The following is a 23,079-nucleotide window of genomic DNA, read 5'->3' as shown; positions in this document are numbered from 1 at the left end:
GCACAACCAACCAGTCCCTATGGAGATTATGCACAAATTATGCCAACCGTCTCAGGCAATTAGGAAGGGGAGAGCCAGTTTAAGGATCAAATTGTTTTTATTGTTTTTTATAATCAGCTTTTTATACTTGGCAGCAGTGCTGACACGCATCTGATTCTGCATGTTCAAATGTTGGGTGACTGTTGGATTTCGATCAAGCCGATCTGTGCGTATTTGAACTGATTGGAGTAGTGATCTTCAGGACAGCTGATGGTCGTCTTGATCACTCCAACTCTCACATGCTTGAGCCAGTGGTAGTAACACTTAGTAACTTGCAGATGGCGCTGATTGACTACTTGGGCAGTACATATTATCAGCGAGATGGTGACATGGTGGCCACCATGCTACAACAATGGCGTAGCTACGGGTGCGCCTGGGTGTGCAAATGCCACCCACACAGGCAGCTGGCACACCCAAACAGGAAGGGGGAAAAATTAAGTTGTTTGTTTGTTTGTCTGCAAAACACATCAGCTGTCATGCACAGCCTGTCGGCCATTCAGACGTTTTGGAGCTGCCAACGTCTTTCTGCAATTCATTCTCTATGTAAGGACGCGCTAGACGTGCTCCTCTTTTAATGAACGCACCTGGCGTTTCAGCAGTGGTGGCGTGTGTTGTTTCTGGAGGAGCGCTGTGGGCGTTTTTAAGCTAAAAAAGTTGAACATTGAGGAAAAGCGCCCTGATCGTCTTTTTCAATCTTCCTACTGTACCTTTTCTCCTCCCGAGGGATTTTCAACCTCTGTTGCTGCCAGAATTAGCAATAATCTGGCTTTCATGTTGACAGTGAACAACATCAAACAGACAAAACTAGCTGGTCACCGTCCGTGTGGTCGTTGTGTTCTGATCTGTACTGCACACGACTACAGGGGGAAAACAAACGTAGCACAAAAAAACACTCCGTGTGCTGTGTTTTGTGCACAATGGAAGCGCTCTCAACATGATTTTCATAGCGTTCTGACTGAAAAAAGCGCTTTGGGTGTGAACACTTGGTGGTGGACAGTGGAGAGACAGACGATGATGAAGATGATGCAGCCGAAAAACAATGACGTTAACACGTTCACTGCCATTGGCGAGTCAACTCGTCAAGCAGAAACCAACGGTTGACTGCCAATGGCGAGTCAACTCGTCAAAAAAAACACCGAACGTGTACAACCCATTCCACCGACCCACTAAGTGGTGACAGTGCTCTCCAGACTATTGAAAGCCGAGCCAAAACTGCAGGGAAAAGCTTGAGGAAGCCATTCTCATACTGTAGGCGAAAACGCTTTCGCGCTGGAGCACAACGGTGGCGCACAACGGAGGGGGGTTCCAAAAATAGACTGGGTACAACACACTTTGAAACACGCAGCATAAAGCCCAGAATCGCAAAAGCTTCATCAAAGCTCTCAACCAAAACCCCAAGAAACGAGCGAGCCCATCCAGACTCGCCCGACGAGGGGCAGCCAGGCAGCACAGACAACAGAAACTCGCTTGTCACACACCCGCCCGCTGCAGCCACGGAGGGAGGAGAACACACACGGAGGGAGGAGTTTGAAGGAGAGGGGGGTCTCCTGCTGTTATGGAGGAAATTACTGTTCAAAACTATTGTTTAGATGTCTGACGTCTTATTGATGCCAAAAATAAATGGTTAAAGTGACTGTTCTATCGAATTTCACAAAAAGGCATTTTTCTCACCTTTCATTTTCAGACGCTGAAACCATGCTGTATTCAACTGCTAATGCCTACATAACTACTAACTCTACAAACTAACTCTTTTAGACAGAGAAAGCACACATTCTATTAGTTCTTTTGAGATATTTTGTGTTCACAAAATCCTAACAGAAAAGAATCCTCGGCTCTTGAAAGATGAGCCAGAATCCTCAAAAAAAAAACTTGGCAGAAGCTACCTACAGTATTGAAAAAACGGCTGGCAGTGAATGTGTTAATAACAGCGGGGGGACGCAGCCAAAAACACACTGATGGTTTGTGCAGCAGCAGTCAGAGGACACTGAGAATGCTACAGATCTCTCTGTGCGCTATTTGCTGTGCTTTGGTTGTCACAAGGTGTCAGAGATGTAGCTATTTATTAAATTTGAACCTATGAACCCTTGAACCTCTATTAATGCCTTAATCTGCTGCTGTGAAATAAATGTTTTATTTGATTTTGAATAGTAGTCTTTCTTGTGTTGTTTTTGCGCTTTTCAGAGGTTATTATGGTTAAAAAGTCCAGAAATAGGAATAGCGGGTATATAACCTATGTTTTACGATATAAAAATATCATATAAAAAAAAAAAAAAAAAAAATTGTAAAAAAAAAAAAAAATCAGCCCCCTCGCCAGTTATAACAGCCCCCTCAGTCATTTCATCCTGGCGCCGGCACTGCTACGCCAGTGTGCTACAAGTGATACATTATGTATGTGCAAGCTTCATATACATTTCTTTATGTAGAGGAGTCACTTTCATGGTGTAATTTAAGATTGTAATGTTTACTGTAACATTGGATTGTATGTGTAAATGTGTTTTGGTAATATTGCCTTTCCTTAAGATCTCATGTTAAAAAGAACAATTATTCCATGTAAGTATTAATTGTTATTACAAGTACCTGATGTAGGGAGTCATGAGTAGTTTTATGTAGAGAGACTCTTTGGGATTGGCTACTTGTGTTCCCATTCCTAATCAGTAATTGTAAATGAGTACAAATGTTTGTGGATTGTACTGTAAGCACATTTGTCCAATGAGGGTAAGCACTCCAATAGGATAACAACATGGTCTTTGTTTTCTGCCTTTTAAATACATAGGGATAGTCAGCAGTCAAAAATAGCAGTGTTAGTTATTATAGAAAATGTTCAATTGTTTACCAAGATGCTCTCAACTGACAAGCATGTGACTAGCACTAAGCTATACAGTAGTTTTCACTTGATTACAGTAATATACTCGAGTAGTGTTTCCTGTGACTTCCTGTCTTTTTAGATTATAAAGCAAAGGTTTTATTCGATAGACGAGGTCATGAGGAACAGCACGCTTCTCAAGTGTATTTGGTCCATAAAGTCATGATGACTAGCTTGTCTTGTCCTGGTTATTCTTATCCTTACCGAAGGGGATTCTCCATGATGAACAACCTGCCTGGCCACACACACTTGTGAGTTTTTACAGCAAGCAATAATATTGCAATAACATTGTCATTTATAGAGCTCATATTGTATGTCTAGACAAGATTCTACCTAGACCTGAGAGATATGAACAGTTCACATGAGATGAGATGAAGATGTAATATCTAATATGTATCAAATGTAAATTTAGCAACAGCACATATCTGGAATTGATTATGTCTGACAGCTGACCTTCGGGTCACTTCTTGCAAGCACTTGGAGTAAGGCCATGCGAGTTTCAGCCAGCTCGTTGCTGTTACAGTCTGTCAGTAGTAAGTGAGTGGCACCAGCGCAGAGGGCCTTTGGATGTGGATCAGAGTCGGGGCTGATACCGCTGGTGTCAGCAGAACTTCTGGCTAAAACTAAAGCCATTGATTTCCTGTTTGGGAATGAGCTGTAGGAACAGGCAGTGTGGCGGAAGCTATTCGTCCACACATCTACAGTATTCTCACTGCTGCAATCGCAGATGGAGAAGGAACTGTGCAAACGTATCCCCATGTTGAAACGTGATTGATAGGAACACAGGGAGTTTGCTGGTGTATTAAATGAACGTAGCCTCAGCAAAGACCATTTGTTAGGTTACTCCGTCTGCTTCCAATAAGAAGTGACTGAATGTAGATATGGACAGTAGTTTACTTCCAGTGCGGTGTGGAAACTCAATAAACTCTGTCAGTAAACTTTCAGTGGCAGGCATGATTAAGTGTCTGAGTAGTCAAAGTCATCACCGGTCTTCCTATTCAGAGTTTTCTCATTACTGCCACTATCATGATCAACACACCGCGGGTGGATGACGAATCCCTCCAGCATCGCTCGTCAATGGAAAAACAGGGCCTGAATAAATAGGGTTTAATCACACAGGTGCTGCTTAAAGGGAGAGTTCACCCCATAATCAAAAATACATCTTTTTCATCTTACCTGTAGTGCTATTTATCCATGTAGATTGTTTTGGTGTGAGTTGCAGAGTTTGGGAGATACAGTATAGGACATAAATATGTCAACCTTCTTTCGAATACAATGGAATACATTTGAAAAAATCAACAGCAATGTCTCTTTCCAGAAATCATGACCCGGTTACTCAAGATCCACAGACCATGTTGTGAGCAGTTTCATGGATGAACTATTTTCTTTTCTAGCAGCTAGCAGGTGTAGTTTGGCCAAATAGTACTTTAGATTTTTGGGAGAACTGTCCCTTTAACAATCCGCAGATGCAGATGGATGAGCATTTTCCAAAGCAGGCATTTTGTGTCTCAAAGGCAGGAAGTAACACAGGTGCAACAAAACACTAATGAGGGTTTCCAACTTCCAATCCATTTAGGTGTCTTAGTGCCAGGGCCCTCATTAATGTTTTGCTTGCACCTGTGTTACTTCCTGCCTTTGAGACATAAAATGGCTGCTGTGGAAAAGGCTAATCTATAGAAGTACCTGGGCGCGGGGGCAGGTGCAGAGGTTGAGCTATCTTCAAGCGGCTCTTCAGATCCTCCCATCTCCTCTGGTCAACGGTCAGCAGAGCGGTGCCCTAGTGTCGGGAGACAGGACACACGCTAGACCACAACACTGCTGTCATCCTGTAAAGGATTTGTAGCCCACAGACGGGCGATAGAGAGAGAGCCAGAGATCTGTGAGGCTTCTTACCTTGTTCTCGTTGAAGTTTGCAATGACAACGCCCACAAACAGAGTGAGGCCGATCATACACCCCAGGAACACAAACACATGGATGTAGATGCCGTGGATCTGCAGGCACAGATATACATACACATGTTCACTGTTTACTGACTTGAGTAACAGTCACACTGGCTTGCAGAAGTCAGTAATGGGGGCAGATTGATTGGTGGAAGGAGTGGGGAGGTAGGATCAAGTGCGGTACCGGTCCAACGCGGTGAATAATGACATCTCGGACCTCCACCCAGCCTTTCAGTGACAGCACTTCAAACAGAGCCAGCATGGCGTTTCCCACATTGTCAAAGTTAAAATTACGAGGGTTGGCCCTGGGAAACAGACAGAATGAAAATATAAATCATTTGCTGTCGAAACAAATCAGAAATCAAGCTGTAAGAAAACACAGACTTTTCAAAAGCAGACGTACCAGACTCTCGGAACCCAGAAACCTGGCTTCTTCTCATGAGCTCTCAGTTTCAGGTTGAGGTTTTTAGAAACGCTGACATTTATTCTGAATATACCGTGACACTCGTCCTGCAAGCAACCACACATTTTCACAATGAGACACATAAGGAAGCTAGCATTGGCACAAGCACTACATAGAGAAAAGGGAGGGTTGTTCAAGGTCTAGGGCAGAGATACTCAACTTGCTTTGCCCGGCGGCCACTTTCGTGAAATGACAGAAGGCCAGGGGCCAGTTAATAAACAAACAATATACATTTTTCTGTGGCGGATTGTAGGTTTTTGGGGTGTCAGCCAGCGTTTAGTCTGACAATGTTGTGCACACCGGATAGTTAGATAGGTACATAGGTACATAAGTTAGTACATACATAAGTGCCTGGGTAGCAAGCAGACGGCGGTATTTGACAATTTAGCAGCTAAATCATAGATTATTGAAAGATATTCCATATTCCAGACTGAAATGCTATAACAGAAGTGGAGTATTGACCAGAATGACATGAACATTTGGACACTTATTCAGCGGGTATGTTGCATGTTGCGTTCAGGTGCACAGAAACAGAATGTCTCAAAGGAGCAACAACAGGCAATTGAGTTGCCTGAATGAAATCTCGCTACATGTAAAGGTAAAGGTAAAGTCCCACTGATTGTCACACACCTGAATGTGCAAAATTTGTTCTCCGCATTTGACCCATCCCCTGGGGGAGCAGTGAGGGGCAGCAGTGCCGCGCTCGGGAATCATATGGTGATCTAACCCCCCAATTCCAACCCTTTGATGCTGAGTGCCAAGCAGGGAGGCAATGGGTCCCATTTGTATAGTCTTTGGTATGACTCGGCCGGGGATCGAACTCACAACCTCCCAGTCTCAGGGCGGACACTCAAACCACAAGGCCACTGAGCTGGTTTAATCATGTATAATCACTATGATATATTACACATAACCAGTTATGCTAATGGTGCCATTAGTTATGGTAATTGGCAAATATCCTTTATGTCAACATACTTATCATCACATAACACATTAACATTAAGCTTCAAGAGAATCTGTTTTTCCTCATTAATATGCAAATGTATGCACATCATCTAATCTATAGCCCTGTCGTGTAAATATGACATTTCTATCATGTATTAATTTAATACTGCTGGTTTGCAACATCTCATCATGCATTTTAAGAGTTATTTAAAGCACCAAAAGGTCCAATGTTGAACCATTCAAGCATGGCACTATAAAGAGCCTTTCCAAAGAGGATTTTGGGTAGGTCATGGTTCATACTGTACCCGTCTGAGGATATGGGGGTCATTGCACTTGGCAAGCTTTCCGGCAAACAGTTGAACCCCGAAGCTTGCAAACACCAGCAACAGTGTGAGGAGCAGAATGGAAACCTGGAGGAGAATCAATCAATCAACCAATCAATCAAGAGTTTAAAGCAGACAGGGCTTTCCCACACTGTGATAAGCTAAGGATCCAGACAGCCTGGATGTGCAGTTAGACCTCAGCTAACTGAATCCTAATCACACCCAGAGAGTCGGCAATTAGTCACTGCAGTAGTCTGCCATGAAGGAGAAGAGTCATACTGTGTGATGTAATGTAACTGTCAGATAATGTAATAACTTCTCAAAATGTACTGAAATGTCTCTAAATGGGTTGAACATGTAATAAAACCTGTTAAAGGGATACGCCAACATTTTGGGAGATTCGCCTATTTGCCATACTAGACACGATTCCTCCGCCCTGCACCTCGCATACGCAGCTCGGCCGCCGCACGGGCGAGGGCTCAGTTGGTGCGTGGCATCGCCTGCTCTATTGGCATACACACATTTGCTCAACTTTGCATCACTGATGACATCACAATGATGTCACATTGTCTATGACATCATCATTGATGTCACAGTTGTATAACTGTTGTATAATCAGCTGTACTGATGACTGCACACAGCGCATTTTTTCAGGAGGCATGTGCTGTACTGATGACTGCACACAGCGCATGCGCCTCAGGCAAACACCGAAATAACTCGGGTTGAGCCACATTAGTTCTGGCTATGGATTTACTTCAAAAATGACCATTGTAGTGCTAAGCTCACTATTCCCAAAATATATCCCAAAATGTTGGCGTATCCCTTTAAAGCAAATAAATTCCCAGTTAATTGTAATACTATTTACATTGGCTTCTATTTATATTTGTTAAGTTAATTTACGTGTATGTGTGTGTGTGTGTGTGTGTGTGTGTGTATGTGTGTGTGTGTGTGTGTGTGTGTGTGTGTGTGTGTGTCTGTGTCTGCATGCGTGTGTGTGTGTGCGTGTGCGCGTGTGCGCATGTGCGTGCATGGTCACTGACCAGGAAAATCTCCTTGAATCCCTTGAGAACCTCCCGCACCACCTTCCTCATCTGGGGGACCAGTTTGAAGATCCTGAGCGGGCGCAGGCAGCGCAGCATCATCAGCAGCTGAGCCCCAGACTCAGGAGGTACGTTAGGAGGCAGCCAGCACAGGAAGATCAGACTCAACTGTAGAGGGAGAGAGGGGAGTTAAATCTGTTTCACACCAAGTGCGAATTTCGGTACGGATTATTCGCACAAAGATTTACAAAAAAAATATTTTGTGAGTTACGTGCTGTAATCCTGTAACCAACAGGTTATACAAATGTTTTGCTTTCTAGGATGTCACATTTTCAAATGCTGTCCCAGGCTGATATCTATGCTGAGATAAATGTGTGGCTTTGGATCACTGGTTCGGCCCGTGGACTGTCAATAAAATGGATGTACCCACCCCATTGTTTTTTGCACTCCTGTTTGGAAACCTAGTGTGGCCTGTAGCCATCTTGGGGTTGTTGCGCAGCTCGCGCGAGACGGAACGAGACGGGGGGGGGGAGTTCCCAGAGCCGCAGCTCCGCCTGCTATTGATCCGTGATCGGCAAGCTGCGTGATCACTGGACAGGCGACCTGTCAATCACCCCAATAGTCTTTTTTATTGTCTATTTTACTCACTAAACACACTAAACGGATGAGTTATATAAAAATCCCCCCTTCCAACCATACAGTTGTTATGAAAGGAGACAACAGCTGTACAGTATGTACATGTTTACAGCCTGGTGGTCCAAAACACAGTTTTGGCCCACCAGGCTGTAAACATGTAAACATTATAAACTCTGGCATTTTAACATGGGGGTGAATGGGAACGACTGGGAGCATCCAGCCATGCCTTTAAGCAGGAGGCACACTCTGATCCATGTTCACTCATACAGTGGACTAGGAAGGCTATAGATATGCTGCCGTAGGCTATAGGCACAAATCTAATTATCGCCTGACAAACAGAGTATGGTGGCGCTTCTCACAGACAGCATAAAGTAAACTATGATCGATTTTCTCCACAGCTGTAGCGAACAGTCTCACCACATCCACACTGCAACTCGTTGCTCAGTGTCGAGGCACCACATCATGCAAAATGCATTGCAGGCTTTTTAACCGTTTTAACACGTTCACTGCCAATGACGATTTTGTTTTTTTGACGGTGGGATGTGCATCTAACCCTTTTACATCTCTTATATAAGTATTGGACGTGTACAACGTGTACAACCCATTCCACCGACCCACTAAGTGGCGACAGTGCTTTCCTGACTAGAGGAAGGCGAGCAAAAAGCAGTGTGACGAAGCCATTCTCATGAAAATGGATTGGCGAAAACGCTTTCGTTTTCGCGCTGATTGCTGGCGGTGCGGGATTGCAAATTTGCATAATAGATTACGGGTGGAACACACTTTGAAACACGCAGCATAAATATGACCAGAATCGCAAAAGCTTCATCAAAGCTCTCAACCAAAACTCCAAGAAGCGAGCGAGTCCATCCAGACTTCCTCAAAGAGCGGCCGCGCAGACAGGCACAGCAGCAGCAAAGCAGTGAGACTGGTGACAAGCTTGTGACACGGCCGCTGCAGCCAAGAAGAACGCCCACGGAGGGAGGAGTTGGAAGCAGAGGGGGGTTTCCTGCTGTTATGGAGGAAATTACTGTTCAAAACTATTGTTTAGATGTCTGACGTCTTACTGATGCCAAAAATGAATGGTTAAAGTGACTGTTCTATCGAATTTCACAAAAAGCCGTTTATCTCAGAATTATTTTTCTGACGCTGAAACCATGCTGTATTCAACTGCTAATGCTTACATAACTACTAACTCTACAAACTAACTCTTTTAGACAGAGAAAGTACACATTCTATTAGTTCTTTTGAGATATTGTGTGTTCACAAAATCTTAGCAGAAAAGAATCCTCGGGTCTTGAAAGATGAGCCAGAATCCTCAAAAAAAAACTCTGGCAGAACCTACCTACAGTAAAAAAAAAACGGCTGGCAGTGAATGTGTTAATAATACCAGTATTAAAATAATTTTTGAAAGATTCATTGCACAGCACTACGATTCTGTATTTCCATTGAAGATCCAAACATCTACTATCAACAGTTACTGTATCTACTTGTCCGAAACACCTTTTTATACAATGCATGCCAAGGAAGCGCTTCAGAGAAATCCAGTCTGTTGACTGTGTGGGTTGGAGTAATATGGAGAGGAGAGGAGACAAGGGTTGCGTAATGCACGTTATGCACATTCCCAAAGTTTTTTTTTTTTTTTTTTCCCCTGTCGGTGTGAAATTGGAATACTAGAATGCAAAGAAAAATATTACACTGGAGTGTAAGCTTTACATGCGGAAAATTCCCGCGCGAATATTCCGCAAATCCGCATTTTCGTGTCGCACCGGCGTGAAACAGCAGGGTGAGGGAAGGTCTAAAAATAATGAGAACAAATTACTTTTCTTTTTACATCCTGCAGGATTGCCCATATTGCACAGATGTGTTCATGTCACAGTGTTCATTTGAAGTTAAGTTTAAGTTGTGATGTCATCAGTAAGTGATGTCATCAGGGATACAAAGTTGAGCAATTGTGTGCAGTGCATGCCAATAAGGCCACGCAGCGGGCGAGCCTAGGCATCGAGCGCACGAGATGCCTAGTTCTGTCAAATGTGCCAGTTAAAACCATCTCGCTTTTGTTAAGCCCCCCCGACTCCAGGCATCTTATTTCTAGATTTGTGTATGTATTTGATGGCTGCACCAGAGCCCCTACTGAGAGGATAAGAGAGGCGTGGCAGGAGGAACTTGGAGTTGATTTATCAGAATTTATATGGGACAGGAGTCTATCTGTGGTCAAACTCTGCTCAATCAACAGCAGACACCAGCTGATCCAATTTAAAGTCACTCACCGTCTTTATTATTCAAACTCTAAGTTGCACACGATTTATCCCTCGGTCTCACCACTTTGTGATAGGTGTCAAGTGTTAGAGGGTCTCACCACTTTGTGATAGGTGTCAAGTGTTAGAGGGTCTCACCACTTTGTGATAGGTGTCAAGTGTTAGAGGGTACATTGTCCCATGCCTTTTGGTCTTGCCCTTTATTATCTACATTTTGGTCCAAAATATTTGATTGGTACTCCAAGGCCTATAAAGTAACCCTTCAGCCGGAGGCGGAACTTGCCATCTTCGGCTGCTCTGAATCTTCTCTGCTCCTTCCTACTGCTGTGCAGCAGTCTCTGACGCAGGGGACGACCGTCGCCAAGAGACTCATCCTAAGGGAGTGGAAGTCCCCCTCCCCACCTTCTTTTCAGCTATGGCTGTCAGACATGGTTTCTGTTATACGTATGGAGAGACTCAGGTTCCTGAGGACCAATTCACTTAGGAAGTTTTCTACCATCTGGCACCCATTTATGGCATACTTGAACGAGGTTAGGGGCAACGGGTAACTCACCCAACTGATATCTCGTTTATTCCTCACACTGGATTCTATATATCATGGTAGCACCTCACTACGATGTTGTAATGTTGATATGTGTATGCTTTTTCTTTCTTTTCCTTTCCTGTGACTGAGCTTGTGTGTCTTTGTTTTTGTTTTTTGTTTTGTTCTTGTGTGTCTATTGCATATATAAAAAATTTAAAATAAAATATATAAAAAAACCATCTCGCAACGCACCCTGTTGCATAATCTATAGACCCCTTATACAGCTTGTCAACATTGAGCTGCGCGCGCATCGTGTAGGCAAAAAGCTGTCAGCCCAGCATTGACAGACAGTGAGAACTGTGTAAAATCCCCGCTGTCAGGACTGCTCTATGCCCATCTGCAACACACAGTTATATTTTAGTTTTAAAATGCAGTTCTCGGCTTACTACCACAGCTTATCGCCTAGTGATAAGCAATGTTATGCATCGAAATTAACGCTGTTTAATGGGATATGTCTTACAGACCCATACGCACTGGCGCTGTCAATTGGCCAAGCCTAGTGGCCGATACATATCGTGCATTCCTTTATAACTGGGGATAGCGTAGATAATTATTCTGTAACTTGCAAAGATATATTGTTATGTTGATAATGCACACATCTCAATAATGACATTTTGTAACGTTACTTGGTCGTTAACTAACCGAGCGATGTGGCTGAGCAGCCTACAGTTTCAGGCAGCTTACCTGATTATGAAGAGCACTACAAAGTCGGGCATTTTTAATAATGTCCTCGTTCCAATCAGTTCAACTCAATAATGACATTATTTAACGTTACTTGGTTGTTAACTAACCGAGCGATGTGGCTGTTACTAGCAGCCTACTACAGTTTACCTGATATGAAATGAGCGAGCACTGCAAAGTCGGGCATTTTTAACGATTTCCTCTTTCGGCTTGCAACCAAAGACACCTACGGTTAGCATTAAAAGCAGTATGAGTTGACGGGATTCGGTAAAACTTTAGTCCTTGCTTTGTTGATAGTGTAACAGACTGTTCAGTGAATTGTGTTGTGTTCTATTGCGTGTGTGAGAGGCTGTGTATGTTCCCTCGAGTTGCGTAGAACAGGATATGTGGGGAAAAGCTTGTTATAACATTACAGCCTGGCTCTATCGTTTATTATTTTATTAACCAAGTGTGAATAGGCGGACCCGAATACTCTGCTACAATAGCTTTCCCGATTCTGGCATCGCACTGCACAACACAAAGACATATCTAGCTCGAATAGTTTTCGGGCCACTGGAAAACTACTTGACAGGGCTGCGCGGAGTCTGTCTTTCTGCCTCCGTCTTGCGCACCTGACGCTGCTTGTTGTCATTGTGATGTAGGCGTATAAGGGGTCTATATGCCACCAGACACGCGCGTGCGTGCCTTGCTCAAGCCATGCTCAAGCGATCGTTCAGGATTCAGTCCTATTTTCCAAGCATGAAGCGTGAAGCTGCCAGGCATGAAGTCAATGGAAGTTGTGGGCAGGTTCAAGGCGCGCCGAGGGTGGCGCTGAGGAAAAGAGAGCGCTTCTTGTGTGACCGGTTAAGTGTGAGCTCAACTTCAGCTCTGCTTCTGTTAAGCGCCAGGTGTGAACAAAGGCTAAGAGTCACAGTGACCTTGAAGTTTGACCTTTGACCACCAAAAATCTAATCAGTTCATCCTTGAGTTGGACATTTCAGCCAAATCTTAAGCAATTTCCTCATGGCGTTCCTGAGATATCATGTTAACGAGCAAGGGACGGACATACGTACAACACGAAAACATAATACATGTACCTCTCTGGCCACGGCTATCGCCGGCGGAGACATGATAAAAGATGCGAGATCTAACAGGGTTTACCTCCAGAGACTTTTTGCAATACGATCCCATCAGCATGGTTGTATCAAATGGAGGTTTAACTGAAATGAGGCATTTTGTGTTTTCTTGTTTTGTTTCTAGATGTAGAAGAAGCCTTTCTTACTAGGTAGATGAAGATGTCCATGGCTCCTCCAAAGTCTCTGATGACAGCCGTGGGTGTGAAGAACAGACCGTCGGCCATGATCTTCAGGTTCAGCTCGATGCTCATGAAGATCACAAATACATACTCCCCGATCTGAAACACAGAGCAGCTGTCACCATCCATCCCATCCCATCCCAGTCCATCCAATCCATCCATCCAGTTTAATTACCTGCAGTGTGGGTGCTTCCATGACCCTGGTTAAGGGGGTCTCAAACATCATGGAGATGCAGGAGCAGATGGTCACTACAATCATCACCCAGTCCAGATAGGTGACCATGCCCAGAAGATCACTGCAAACACACACAAGTCAAGTCAAGTCATATAGCCCTAATTCACAAGCATGTCTCACAGGACTTTACAGATGTGTCTAGCTAACTAAACACAACCAATGGACAAAATTGAACAAGTTATATAAGACCTGTGTTGGGCAAGTTACTTTCCAAATGTAATATACTACATATGACTATACTTTCATTTGAAAGTAATACGTTACTTTACAATATTACTGTCTGTGTAGAGTAACTTGTTACTTATTACACTACTTTTGCATTACTTTCACCAAAATAACTGCAGTAGCAGAATAACATCGCTGCCCTGGAACCATCCTGAAAAATAATTTAAACTGTCTTGGAGTCAGTGTAAACCATCCAAAATTCTAAATGTTATCCTTTTCCTTTGTTGTCATCTATAGTGGTTATTTGCATAAAAACACACAATTTGATTAGGAAATCATTGTATATCTTTATTTAAATATGTGCTTTGATTAAAAAAAAATGTTTTACTCAATTTGTAACTTGTGTTACTTGACAAAGTAACTGGTATAATATTACTGAAATCCTATTGGTAGTAAGTTGTATTAGTGAGTTACTGCTAAAGTAATATATTACATGTAATATGTTACTTTTGTAATGAGTTACCCCCAACACTGTATAAGACAAGCATAGCCAAAAAGAAAACAAAAACCCATTTTCAATGTATACAAAAGATCACCAATTTATCACCCTTTTTTAAAGACATGGTACAGGCATGGTTACACTTCCAGTATTTTCCACCAGATTCTGTTGATGCCATTTTGCAACAAATTATATGGTTTAATTCTAATATCTTAAGTGATAGATTACCCATTTTTTGGGAACAATTTGTTCAAAGGGGCATCATCTTTATAAATGATATAATTGATGTGAACGGTAATGTTTATTCCTACAAGTTATTTTGTGAAATATTTGGTCATTTTTGTTCAGAATTTAGATATTTTCAGTTAGTAGCTGCCATGCCTTCGGCCTGGAAGAAAAAGGTGAAGGGTGCTGGTAAAAAACTTCTTGTGTGTAAGCCTTCAATGAAGAACTGTCTTTGGCTGAAAAGACAAAAGATAAATGCTTATATGTATAAAAAAAATTTGAGTGCATATGATTTGAATGCAAAGCCAGAAATATTTAAATTGTATTGGGAGGGGATTTTTGATATTCCGTTGCCATGGAGACAGGTGTATAAGTTAATTTATGACTCTATTATAGACACAAAGTCACAGTATTTTCAATTAAAAATTCTATACAAAATACTGCCAACAAGAAAAATGCTTTTTATTTGGGGTTTGGAAAATGATCAAAATTGTCGCTTTTGTAATTCTGAAATTGAAGATATTTTGCATTTATTTTGGTTCTGTCCTCATGTGGTGACCTTTTGGTTGGAAATTAAGAGATGGCTAGTATCCCATTTACTTTTGTTGGCTATGTGCCCTCAAACAATTATACTTGGTGATTTAAGGAGTGGAGCTCCAGTTATTTTAAATACTGTTATATTATTGGGTAAGAGATTTATTTTTGAACTGAAGGGAAAAGAACAAGTAGCAGTCCCTCGTTTTCTTTCTTTTCTTAAAGGGCATGGTGCAGGTTGGAGACCACATTGCATTAATATGTGGAAGGGGTATATAGCAATGAGATTTGGGGGAAAAAAACTTTTTTTCAATCACACATAGCTGCGTTTAGACTAGTTTTTGTAACCAGCAGGGGGCACTGGTCCATTTCATGGAACTACCTTTTGTGATGTCACAGGGATGCAAAATAGTCACCTTTAGGTAACAGTCACATTTTTCAGGCCAGAATATGAGGATTTCTGAGTGGTTTTATGTCTCTGCCCTGGTATCTGTCACCTTTTTTCACTCTCCATGACTTTGCATCCGTGTGTCAGCCCCAGCAGAACATTCTCCTCTTGTGATGTCACTCATGTTGTTATGTCACACGCCCATTTATAAAATGCCACCTTTTCCTCCATATTTATACCCTGGGGGCCTGTGGGGGGGGGGGGGGGGGGGGGGGGGGGGGATCTTTGTCTTTTTGGAGTGTTTTCACTGTAATCATGAGCCCAAAATGTCAATTCAGATGTTCTTTTAACCTGCACCATGCTCTTTAAGCATTATTTTATGTTAGAAGGCATTATTGCAAATAGACAGGGAACAACGAAAGATTATGATGATAAATGGAACAGATTAAAGCCAACCTTAGCAGAATGATAATGATGATTAACACTTTTTGTTTCGTTTAATGTTTGTTTTATGTATGTATGTATTTGTATTATCTTGTTTGTCCTGTAATTTGTTTTTTAATTGCTCAATCGCTCAATCATGTGCTTATTGTATGTTGGCGGTGCGGGACGTGGTAGTGGACTGTGATGTATTGTTTGTTTTATTGTAATAAAAAAAAAAAAAGAGAAAAAAAAAGAAAAAAAAAAGAAAAAAAACAAGAACACACAAGGTAGGCAAGAGCAGATTTTAGCAAGACAAACAATCTAGGTATTCTACAGCTTAACCTACCACCATCCCCCAGCCTTGACCCTAGATACCCTAGATGCCATGACCTGGGCAAAATGTCGCCCAGGTAGGGGCATCCAGGGTCACCCTAAATGCACGCAAGGAAAAACTCCCAACAAAACCTTAGCGCACACACACACATTCAAGCACAGGAGAATTATCAGAATCACACAAGCCACAAGACTGATGGCGTATTATCAGCTTATAAATCCAGCCAGCAGCTAGTTGACTTGCAGCACCACACTCAGGGGTCATTTAAGGACTGTAGTGAGAGGGATGGAGGGAGGAAGAACGAGAGATACACACACAGAAAGAGAGAGAGAGAGAGAATAGGGACAAAACAGAAGATAAAAAAATGTTTGGGGAAAGTGAGAGAATGTACACTGTGTGTGTGTGTGTGTGTGTGTGTGTGTGTGTGTGCGTGTGTATATAGCCCAATCTCCCCTACAGCAGTAAGAATCCCCCAGCACCAGCAGTATCTGATAGAAAGGACTGCGTCTCACTTTACTAATCAGACTCAGTGCTTTACAGAATTACAATCAGGTTGCTTAGTTACCTTCTGGCTGTAGGTATAGACAACCTATGTGCAAGAAGGCCTGTTTTGGCAAAGAAAACGTTGTCCCAACAGCCATACGAACCCTAAATATGTAAACATACACTCTAGTTACTATGTGGTGGTGTGCAGTGCAAATTTGTGTCTCTGTTTTAGGCAACTGTTTCCTATGTTTATGTGTTTTTTTGTACAGTGTACATTGTATCCTGCCACTCTGTACAACCCTATATACCCTTTATGTCCTACATGTTTGTATTATGTTCTGTGAAAAAGAATCTATCTAAAATATCTATCTATCTTAATGGCTGAGAATTTTGGTATTTCACAGCTTTACAGTTCACAACTTTTATTCCTCACCACAGTTTTGGGGAAGCAGCGTAGGCAGGTAATAATGACCCGCAGAATGAATCAGTAATCCACTGTTTGAGAAGGAACAGATCAACAGAAATGTAACAAATCAATAATTCATCACACTTACTAAAGTTGGTGGTATTTGATGTTCTTCACTGCTCCGGTGATGGGGTCAGTTTTGGATCTAGATATAAATTCATGTCAATTCAATAAATGGTCAACATTTTGACAAAGAATAGCACACATCTGTGATATGCCATTTGTTTAGCACAGATTTCCTTAAAGCTGCAGCAGGAAAAGCAGAGACGCAAGTCAGCCAAAAGCACAAATTGGGGCAGCAACAGCATGGGGAGCATCCCATTCACCCTCATTGAGTCGTTCTATTTTGCCAAATGAAATTCTGGTGTCTGGTATGGACACTCCTCCCCCACAGGAAGTCTGGTATGGTCACTCCTCCCCCCTACAGGAAGTCTGGTATGGTCACTCCTCCCCCCACAGGAAGTCTGGTATGGTCACTCCTCCCCCCACAGGAAGTCTGGTATGGTCACTCCTCCCCCCACAGGAAGTCTGGTATGGTCACTCCCCCCTACAGGAAGTCTGGTATGGTCACTCCTCCCCCACAGGAAGTCTGGTATGGTCACTCCTCCCCCCACAGGAAGTCTGGTATGGTCACTCCCCCCTACAGGAAGTCTGGTATGGTCACTCCTCCCCCACAGGAAGTCTGGTATGGACACTCCTCCCCCCACAGGAAGTCTGGTATGGTCACTCCTCCCCCCACAGGAAGTCTGGTATGGTCACTCCTCCCCCCACAGGAAGTCTGGTATGGTCACTCCCCCCTACAGGAAGTCTGGTATGGTCACTCCTCCCCCACAGGAAGTCTGGTATGGTCACTCCTCCCCCACAGGAAGTCTGGTATGGTCACTCCTCCCCCCACAGGAAGTCTGGTATGGTCACTCCTCCCCCACAGGAAGTCTGGTATGGTCACTCCTCCCCCACAGGAAGTCTGGTATGGTCACTCCTCCCCCACAGGAAGTCTGGTATGGTCACTCCTCCCCCACAGGAAGTCTGGTATGGTCACTACTCCCCCACAGGAAGTCTGGTATGGTCACTCCTCCCCCCACAGGAAGTCTGGTATGGACACTCCTCCCCCCACAGGAAGTCTGGTATGGTCACTCCTCCCCCACAGGAAGTCTGGTATATTCACTCCTCCCCCACAGGAAGTCTGGTATGGTCACTCCTCCCCCACAGGAAGTCTGGTATGGTCACTCCTCCCCCCACAGGAAGTCTGGTATGGTCACTCCTCCCCCACAGGAAGTCTGGTATGGTCACTCCTCCCCCACAGGAAGTCTGGTATATTCACTCCTCCCCCCACAGGAAGTCTGGTATGGTCACTCCTCCCCCCACAGGAAGTCTGGTATGGTCACTCCTCCCCCACAGGAAGTCTGGTATATTCACTCCTCCCCCCACAGGAAGTCTGGTATGGACACTCCTCCCCCACAGGAAGTCTGGTATATTCACTCCTCCCCCACAGGAAGTCTGGTATGGTCACTCCTCCCCCACAGGAAGTCTGGTATGGTCACTCCTCCCCCACAGGAAGTCTGGTATGGTCACTCCTCCCCCACAGGAAGTCTGGTATGGTCACTCCTCCCCCACAGGAAGTCTGGTATGGTCACTCCTCCCCCCACAGGAAGTCTGGTATGGTCACTCCTCTCCCACAGGAAGTCTGGTATGGTCACTCCTCCCCCCACAGGAAGTCTGGTATGGTCACTCCTCCCCAACAGCAAAGAACTTTTATGGAAAGAACTGAAAGCTCCATATTGCCCCATTGCAACATCAGCGCCCAGCAGCCTCCGCCATTTTTCATTTTTGGAAGCGTGACAGCGCCAAAAGAACCTCGCACAGGCTCGCAGTGGTCAGCTGCGGTAGCGCGGGCCCCTATAATCAGCCTCTCTAAACAGTAACTCAACGGGAGAACACCCTAAATTTCGTGGATTCACATCTTTTCTGGGCGTACTGCAAATCTTGATTGAAGTGGTGTAGTGCAGGGATGTAAAACAACAACCATATTGTGGAAACTAAGCAAAAGTTTTCGTTTTCTTTGTTTAGTTTTTTCAAGATAAATAGCTAATGCGGCTGTCGTCCACTCCGTCAGAAGTGCGTTGCCGTGGTTTTAACCTCGGGTCCTTTGCATTTACTATTTATCTTGAAAAAAACTAAAAGAAAAAAACGAAAAATTTTGCTTAGTTTCCACAATATGGTTGTTGTTTTACATCCCTGCACTACACCACTTCAATCAAGATTTACAGTACGCCCAGAAAAGATGTGAATCCACGAAATTTAGAGTGTTCTCCCGTTGAGTTACTGTTTAGAGAGGCTGATTATAGGGGCCCGCGCTACCGCAGCTGACCACTGCGAGGCGCATTCTGTTTCCAAAAATGGCCGGAGTTTCGTCTCTTTCCTTCCATGCTCTTTGCCCACAGGAAGTCTGGTATGGTCACTCCTCCCCCCACAGGAAGTCTGGTATGGTCACTCCTCCCCCCACAGGAAGTCTGGTATGGTCACTCCTCCCCCACAGGAAGTCTGGTATGGTCACTCCTCCCCCCACAGGAAGTCTGGTATGGTCACTCCTCCCCCACAGGAAGTCTGGTATGGTCACTCCTCCCCCCACAGGAAGTCTGGTATGGTCACTCCTCCCCCACAGGAAGTCTGGTATGGTCACTCCTCCCCCACAGGAAGTCTGGTATGGTCACTCCTCCCCCACAGGAAGTCTGGTATGGTCACTCCTCCCCAACAGGAAGTCTGGTATGGTCACTCCTCCCCCACAGGAAGTCTGGTATGGTCACTCCTCCCCCACAGGAAGTCTGGTATGGTCACTCCTCCCCCACAGGAAGTCTGGTATGGTCACTCCTCCCCCACAGGAAGTCTGGTATGGTCACTCCTCCCCCACAGGAAGTCTGGTATGGTCACTCCTCCCCCCACAGGAAGTCTGGTATGGTCACTCCTCCCCCACAGGAAGTCTGGTATGGTCACTCCTCCCCCACAGGAAGTCTGGTATGGTCACTCCTCCCCCACAGGAAGTCTGGTATGGTCACTCCTCCCCCCACAGGAAGTCTGGTATGGTCACTCCTCCCCCACAGGAAGTCTGGTATGGTCACTCCTCCCCCACAGGAAGTCTGGTATGGTCACTCCTCCCCCACAGGAAGTCTGGTATGGTCACTCCTCCCCAACAGGAAGTCTGGTATGGTCACTCCTCCCCCACAGGAAGTCTGGTATGGACACTCCTCCCCCACAGGAAGTCTGGTATGGTCACTCCTCCCCCACAGGAAGTCTGGTATGGTCACTCCTCCCCCACAGGAAGTCTGGTATGGTCACTCCTCCCCCACAGGAAGTCTGGTATGGTCACTCCTCCCCCCACAGGAAGTCTGGTATGGTCACTCCTCCCCCACAGGAAGTCTGGTATGGTCACTCCTCTCCCCACAGGAAGTCTGGTATGGTCACTCCTCCCCCCACAGGAAGTCTGGTATGGTCACTCCTCCCCCCACAGGAAGTCTGGTATGGTCACTCCTCCCCCACAGGAAGTCTGGTATGGTCACTCCTCCCCCACAGGAAGTCTGGTATGGTCACTCCTCCCCCCACAGGAAGTCTGGTATGGTCACTCCTCCCCCACAGGAAGTCTGGTATGGTCACTCCTCCCCCCACAGGAAGTCTGGTATGGTCACTCCTCCCCCACAGGAAGTCTGGTATGGTCACTCCTCCCCCACAGGAAGTCTGGTATGGTCACTCCTCCCCCCACAGGAAGTCTGGTATGGTCACTCCTCCCCCACAGGAAGTCTGGTATGGTCACTCCTCCCCCCACAGGAAGTCTGGTATGGTCACTCCTCCCCCACAGGAAGTCTGGTATGGTCACTCCTCCCCCACAGGAAGTCTGGTATGGTCACTCCTCCCCCACAGGAAGTCTGGTATGGTCACTCCTCCCCCACAGGAAGTCTGGTATGGTCACTCCTCCCCCACAGGAAGTCTGGTATGGTCACTCCTCCCCCCACAGGAAGTCTGGTATGGTCACTCCTCCCCCACAGGAAGTCTGGTATGGTCACTCCTCCCCCCACAGGAAGTCTGGTATGGTCACTCCTCCCCCACAGGAAGTCTGGTATGGTCACTCCTCCCCCCACAGGAAGTCTGGTATGGTCACTCCTCCCCCACAGGAAGTCTGGTATGGACACTCCTCCCCCCACAGGAAGTCTGGTATGGTCACTCCTCCCCCCACAGGAAGTCTGGTATGGACACTCCTCCCCCCACAGGAAGTCTGGTATGGTCACTCCTCCCCCACAGGAAGTCTGGTATGGTCACTCCTCCCCCACAGGAAGTCTGGTATGGACACTCCTCCCCCCACAGGAAGTCTGGTATGGTCACTCCTCCCCCACAGGAAGTCTGGTATGGACACTCCTCCCCCCACAGGAAGTCTGGTATGGTCACTCCTCCCCCACAGGAAGTCTGGTATGGTCACTCCTCCCCCACAGGAAGTCTGGTATGGTCACTCCTCCCCCACAGGAAGTCTGGTATGGACACTCCTCCCCCCACAGGAAGTCTGGTATGGTCACTCCTCCCCCCACAGGAAGTCTGGTATGGACACTCCTCCCCCCACAGGAAGTCTGGTATGGTCACTCCTCCCCCACAGGAAGTCTGGTATGGTCACTCCTCCCCCACAGGAAGTCTGGTATGGTCACTCCTCCCCCACAGGAAGTCTGGTATGGTCACTCCTCCCCCACAGGAAGTCTGGTATGGTCACTCCTCCCCCAAAGGAAGTCTGGTATGGTCACTCCTCCCCCCACAGGAAGCAACAAATCAAAACTTAATTCTGAAGCACAAACGGTCTCCTAATCAGCAATGAGCAGCGCTGCATCCACAGAAAGCTGGACTCAGCAACGTTTGATCTTTTCCCTCTCTCGTGGCTTTTGGTTTCCTTTGGTATAAAGCAGGGATTCCCAAAGTGTGTTGTAGGAGAGGAAAAATGGAATAGTGTTTAGCTTTTTTCCATGTGGGATTTTTCACAAAATAAAAAGATGACATTTAAAAATGCCCTTTGTAACTATAGACGCAGTGTAGCAGTGAAACTAAATATCGACAAAGACTGGATGCTGTTGAGAAAGATTTGATGGTTAAACTGCCTCTCTGAGGCTGCAGTGTGAAGAGGGGAGCTATCCACGCTCCTCAATCCTGCATATCTCTCGCCCTGCAGTGCGCTCTTTACGCACAGAAGCAGCCGGGTCGGCGAGGTGTTTTCTCTCCTCCCGCCCCCACACCCCGCCCCCCCGAACCCCTCCACAAAGGCCAATGATACACGGTTATTGCTTGTCCGTGAGTCTGATGGGCTTATTTAATGGGTTCTTCCTTGGCCCATACACCCTTCCATGAAGGTTCTTGAAAATCCTGCCACTAGTTTCTCCATTGCTGACAGGCAGACAAAACAAATGGCACCAAGAATATCACCTTGGCAGAGGTACTTTCTTTTCCCCAGCTTTTTCTCCCATTTTCTCCCCAATTGTACTTGTCCAATTCCTCACGGTCGTGGCTCCACCCCCTCTGCTGATCTGGGAGAGTTGTAGACTAGCACATGCTTCCTCTGGTACATGTGCAGTCGCTTCTTTTCACCTGACAGCGAGGGGTTTCACTGGCAGGACGCACTGTAGTGCGTGGGAGTATCACACTATTCCAACCAGTTCCCCTCCCCCCTGAACAGGCACCCCGACCGACCAGAAGAGGTACTAATGCAGCGATCAGGAACCATACCCCACCAGCTTCCCATGTTACATAATTTCTTGATATTAAAGTTCAAAATCTTCCTTTCACTAAAATGTTGTTCATATGAAAAGACTAGTTGTATTTTTTGTCAATACCTGACAGTTTCGACTGCTGCTTCCTGCAATCTTCTTCAGAGACCAAGCCTACATAAACCAGCCATATGACACGTCACAGCAACATCACGTCACAGCAACATCACGTGACGTCTCTGAAGAAGATTGCAGGAAGCAGCAGTCAAAACTGTCAGTTATTGACAAAAAATACAACTAGTCTTTTCATATGAACAACATTTTAGTTCCTGAGATCATGTTACATCATTTCTTGATATTAAAGTTCAAAATCTGCCTTTCGCTGCCATTTGGTGCCGCCGTTGTGCAAAGTTTTCCTAGTGCAGCTTGAAGACAACATCTACTCCTACTGTATATATGTTATATATCTGTTAGCTCAGATAAAAGAGAGATCCTACGCGTTGAAGCGAGCGCGGACGATCACCCTGCAGAA

General features: G+C 45.2%; 1 protein-coding gene across 1 annotated transcript in view; it reads right to left on the bottom strand.

Moving 5' to 3' along the window:
- Positions 1-23,079, bottom strand: part of nalcn (sodium leak channel, non-selective) — a 151,915-nt gene that overhangs the window by 9,298 nt on the left and 119,538 nt on the right. The window contains exons 22-31 of the mRNA XM_083638444.1: positions 23,045-23,079; positions 16,907-16,963; positions 13,239-13,359; positions 13,031-13,162; positions 7,615-7,782; positions 6,557-6,661; positions 5,247-5,353; positions 5,028-5,148; positions 4,796-4,894; positions 4,586-4,679 (exon numbers count right to left, since the gene is read on the bottom strand). The exon at positions 23,045-23,079 is cut by the window's right edge and continues 88 nt beyond it. Of these exons, the coding sequence (XP_083494570.1) occupies positions 4,586-4,679; positions 4,796-4,894; positions 5,028-5,148; positions 5,247-5,353; positions 6,557-6,661; positions 7,615-7,782; positions 13,031-13,162; positions 13,239-13,359; positions 16,907-16,963; positions 23,045-23,079 (1,039 nt within the window). The remainder of the gene's footprint in view (positions 1-4,585; positions 4,680-4,795; positions 4,895-5,027; positions 5,149-5,246; positions 5,354-6,556; positions 6,662-7,614; positions 7,783-13,030; positions 13,163-13,238; positions 13,360-16,906; positions 16,964-23,044) is intronic.

Source organism: Poromitra crassiceps, assembly GCF_964638095.1.
Source record: "Poromitra crassiceps genome assembly, chromosome: 6".
Lineage (NCBI taxonomy): Eukaryota > Metazoa > Chordata > Actinopteri > Beryciformes > Melamphaidae > Poromitra > Poromitra crassiceps.
The sequence above is the reverse complement of the archived record's forward strand: the minus strand, read 5'-3'. Positions and strand labels throughout refer to the sequence as shown.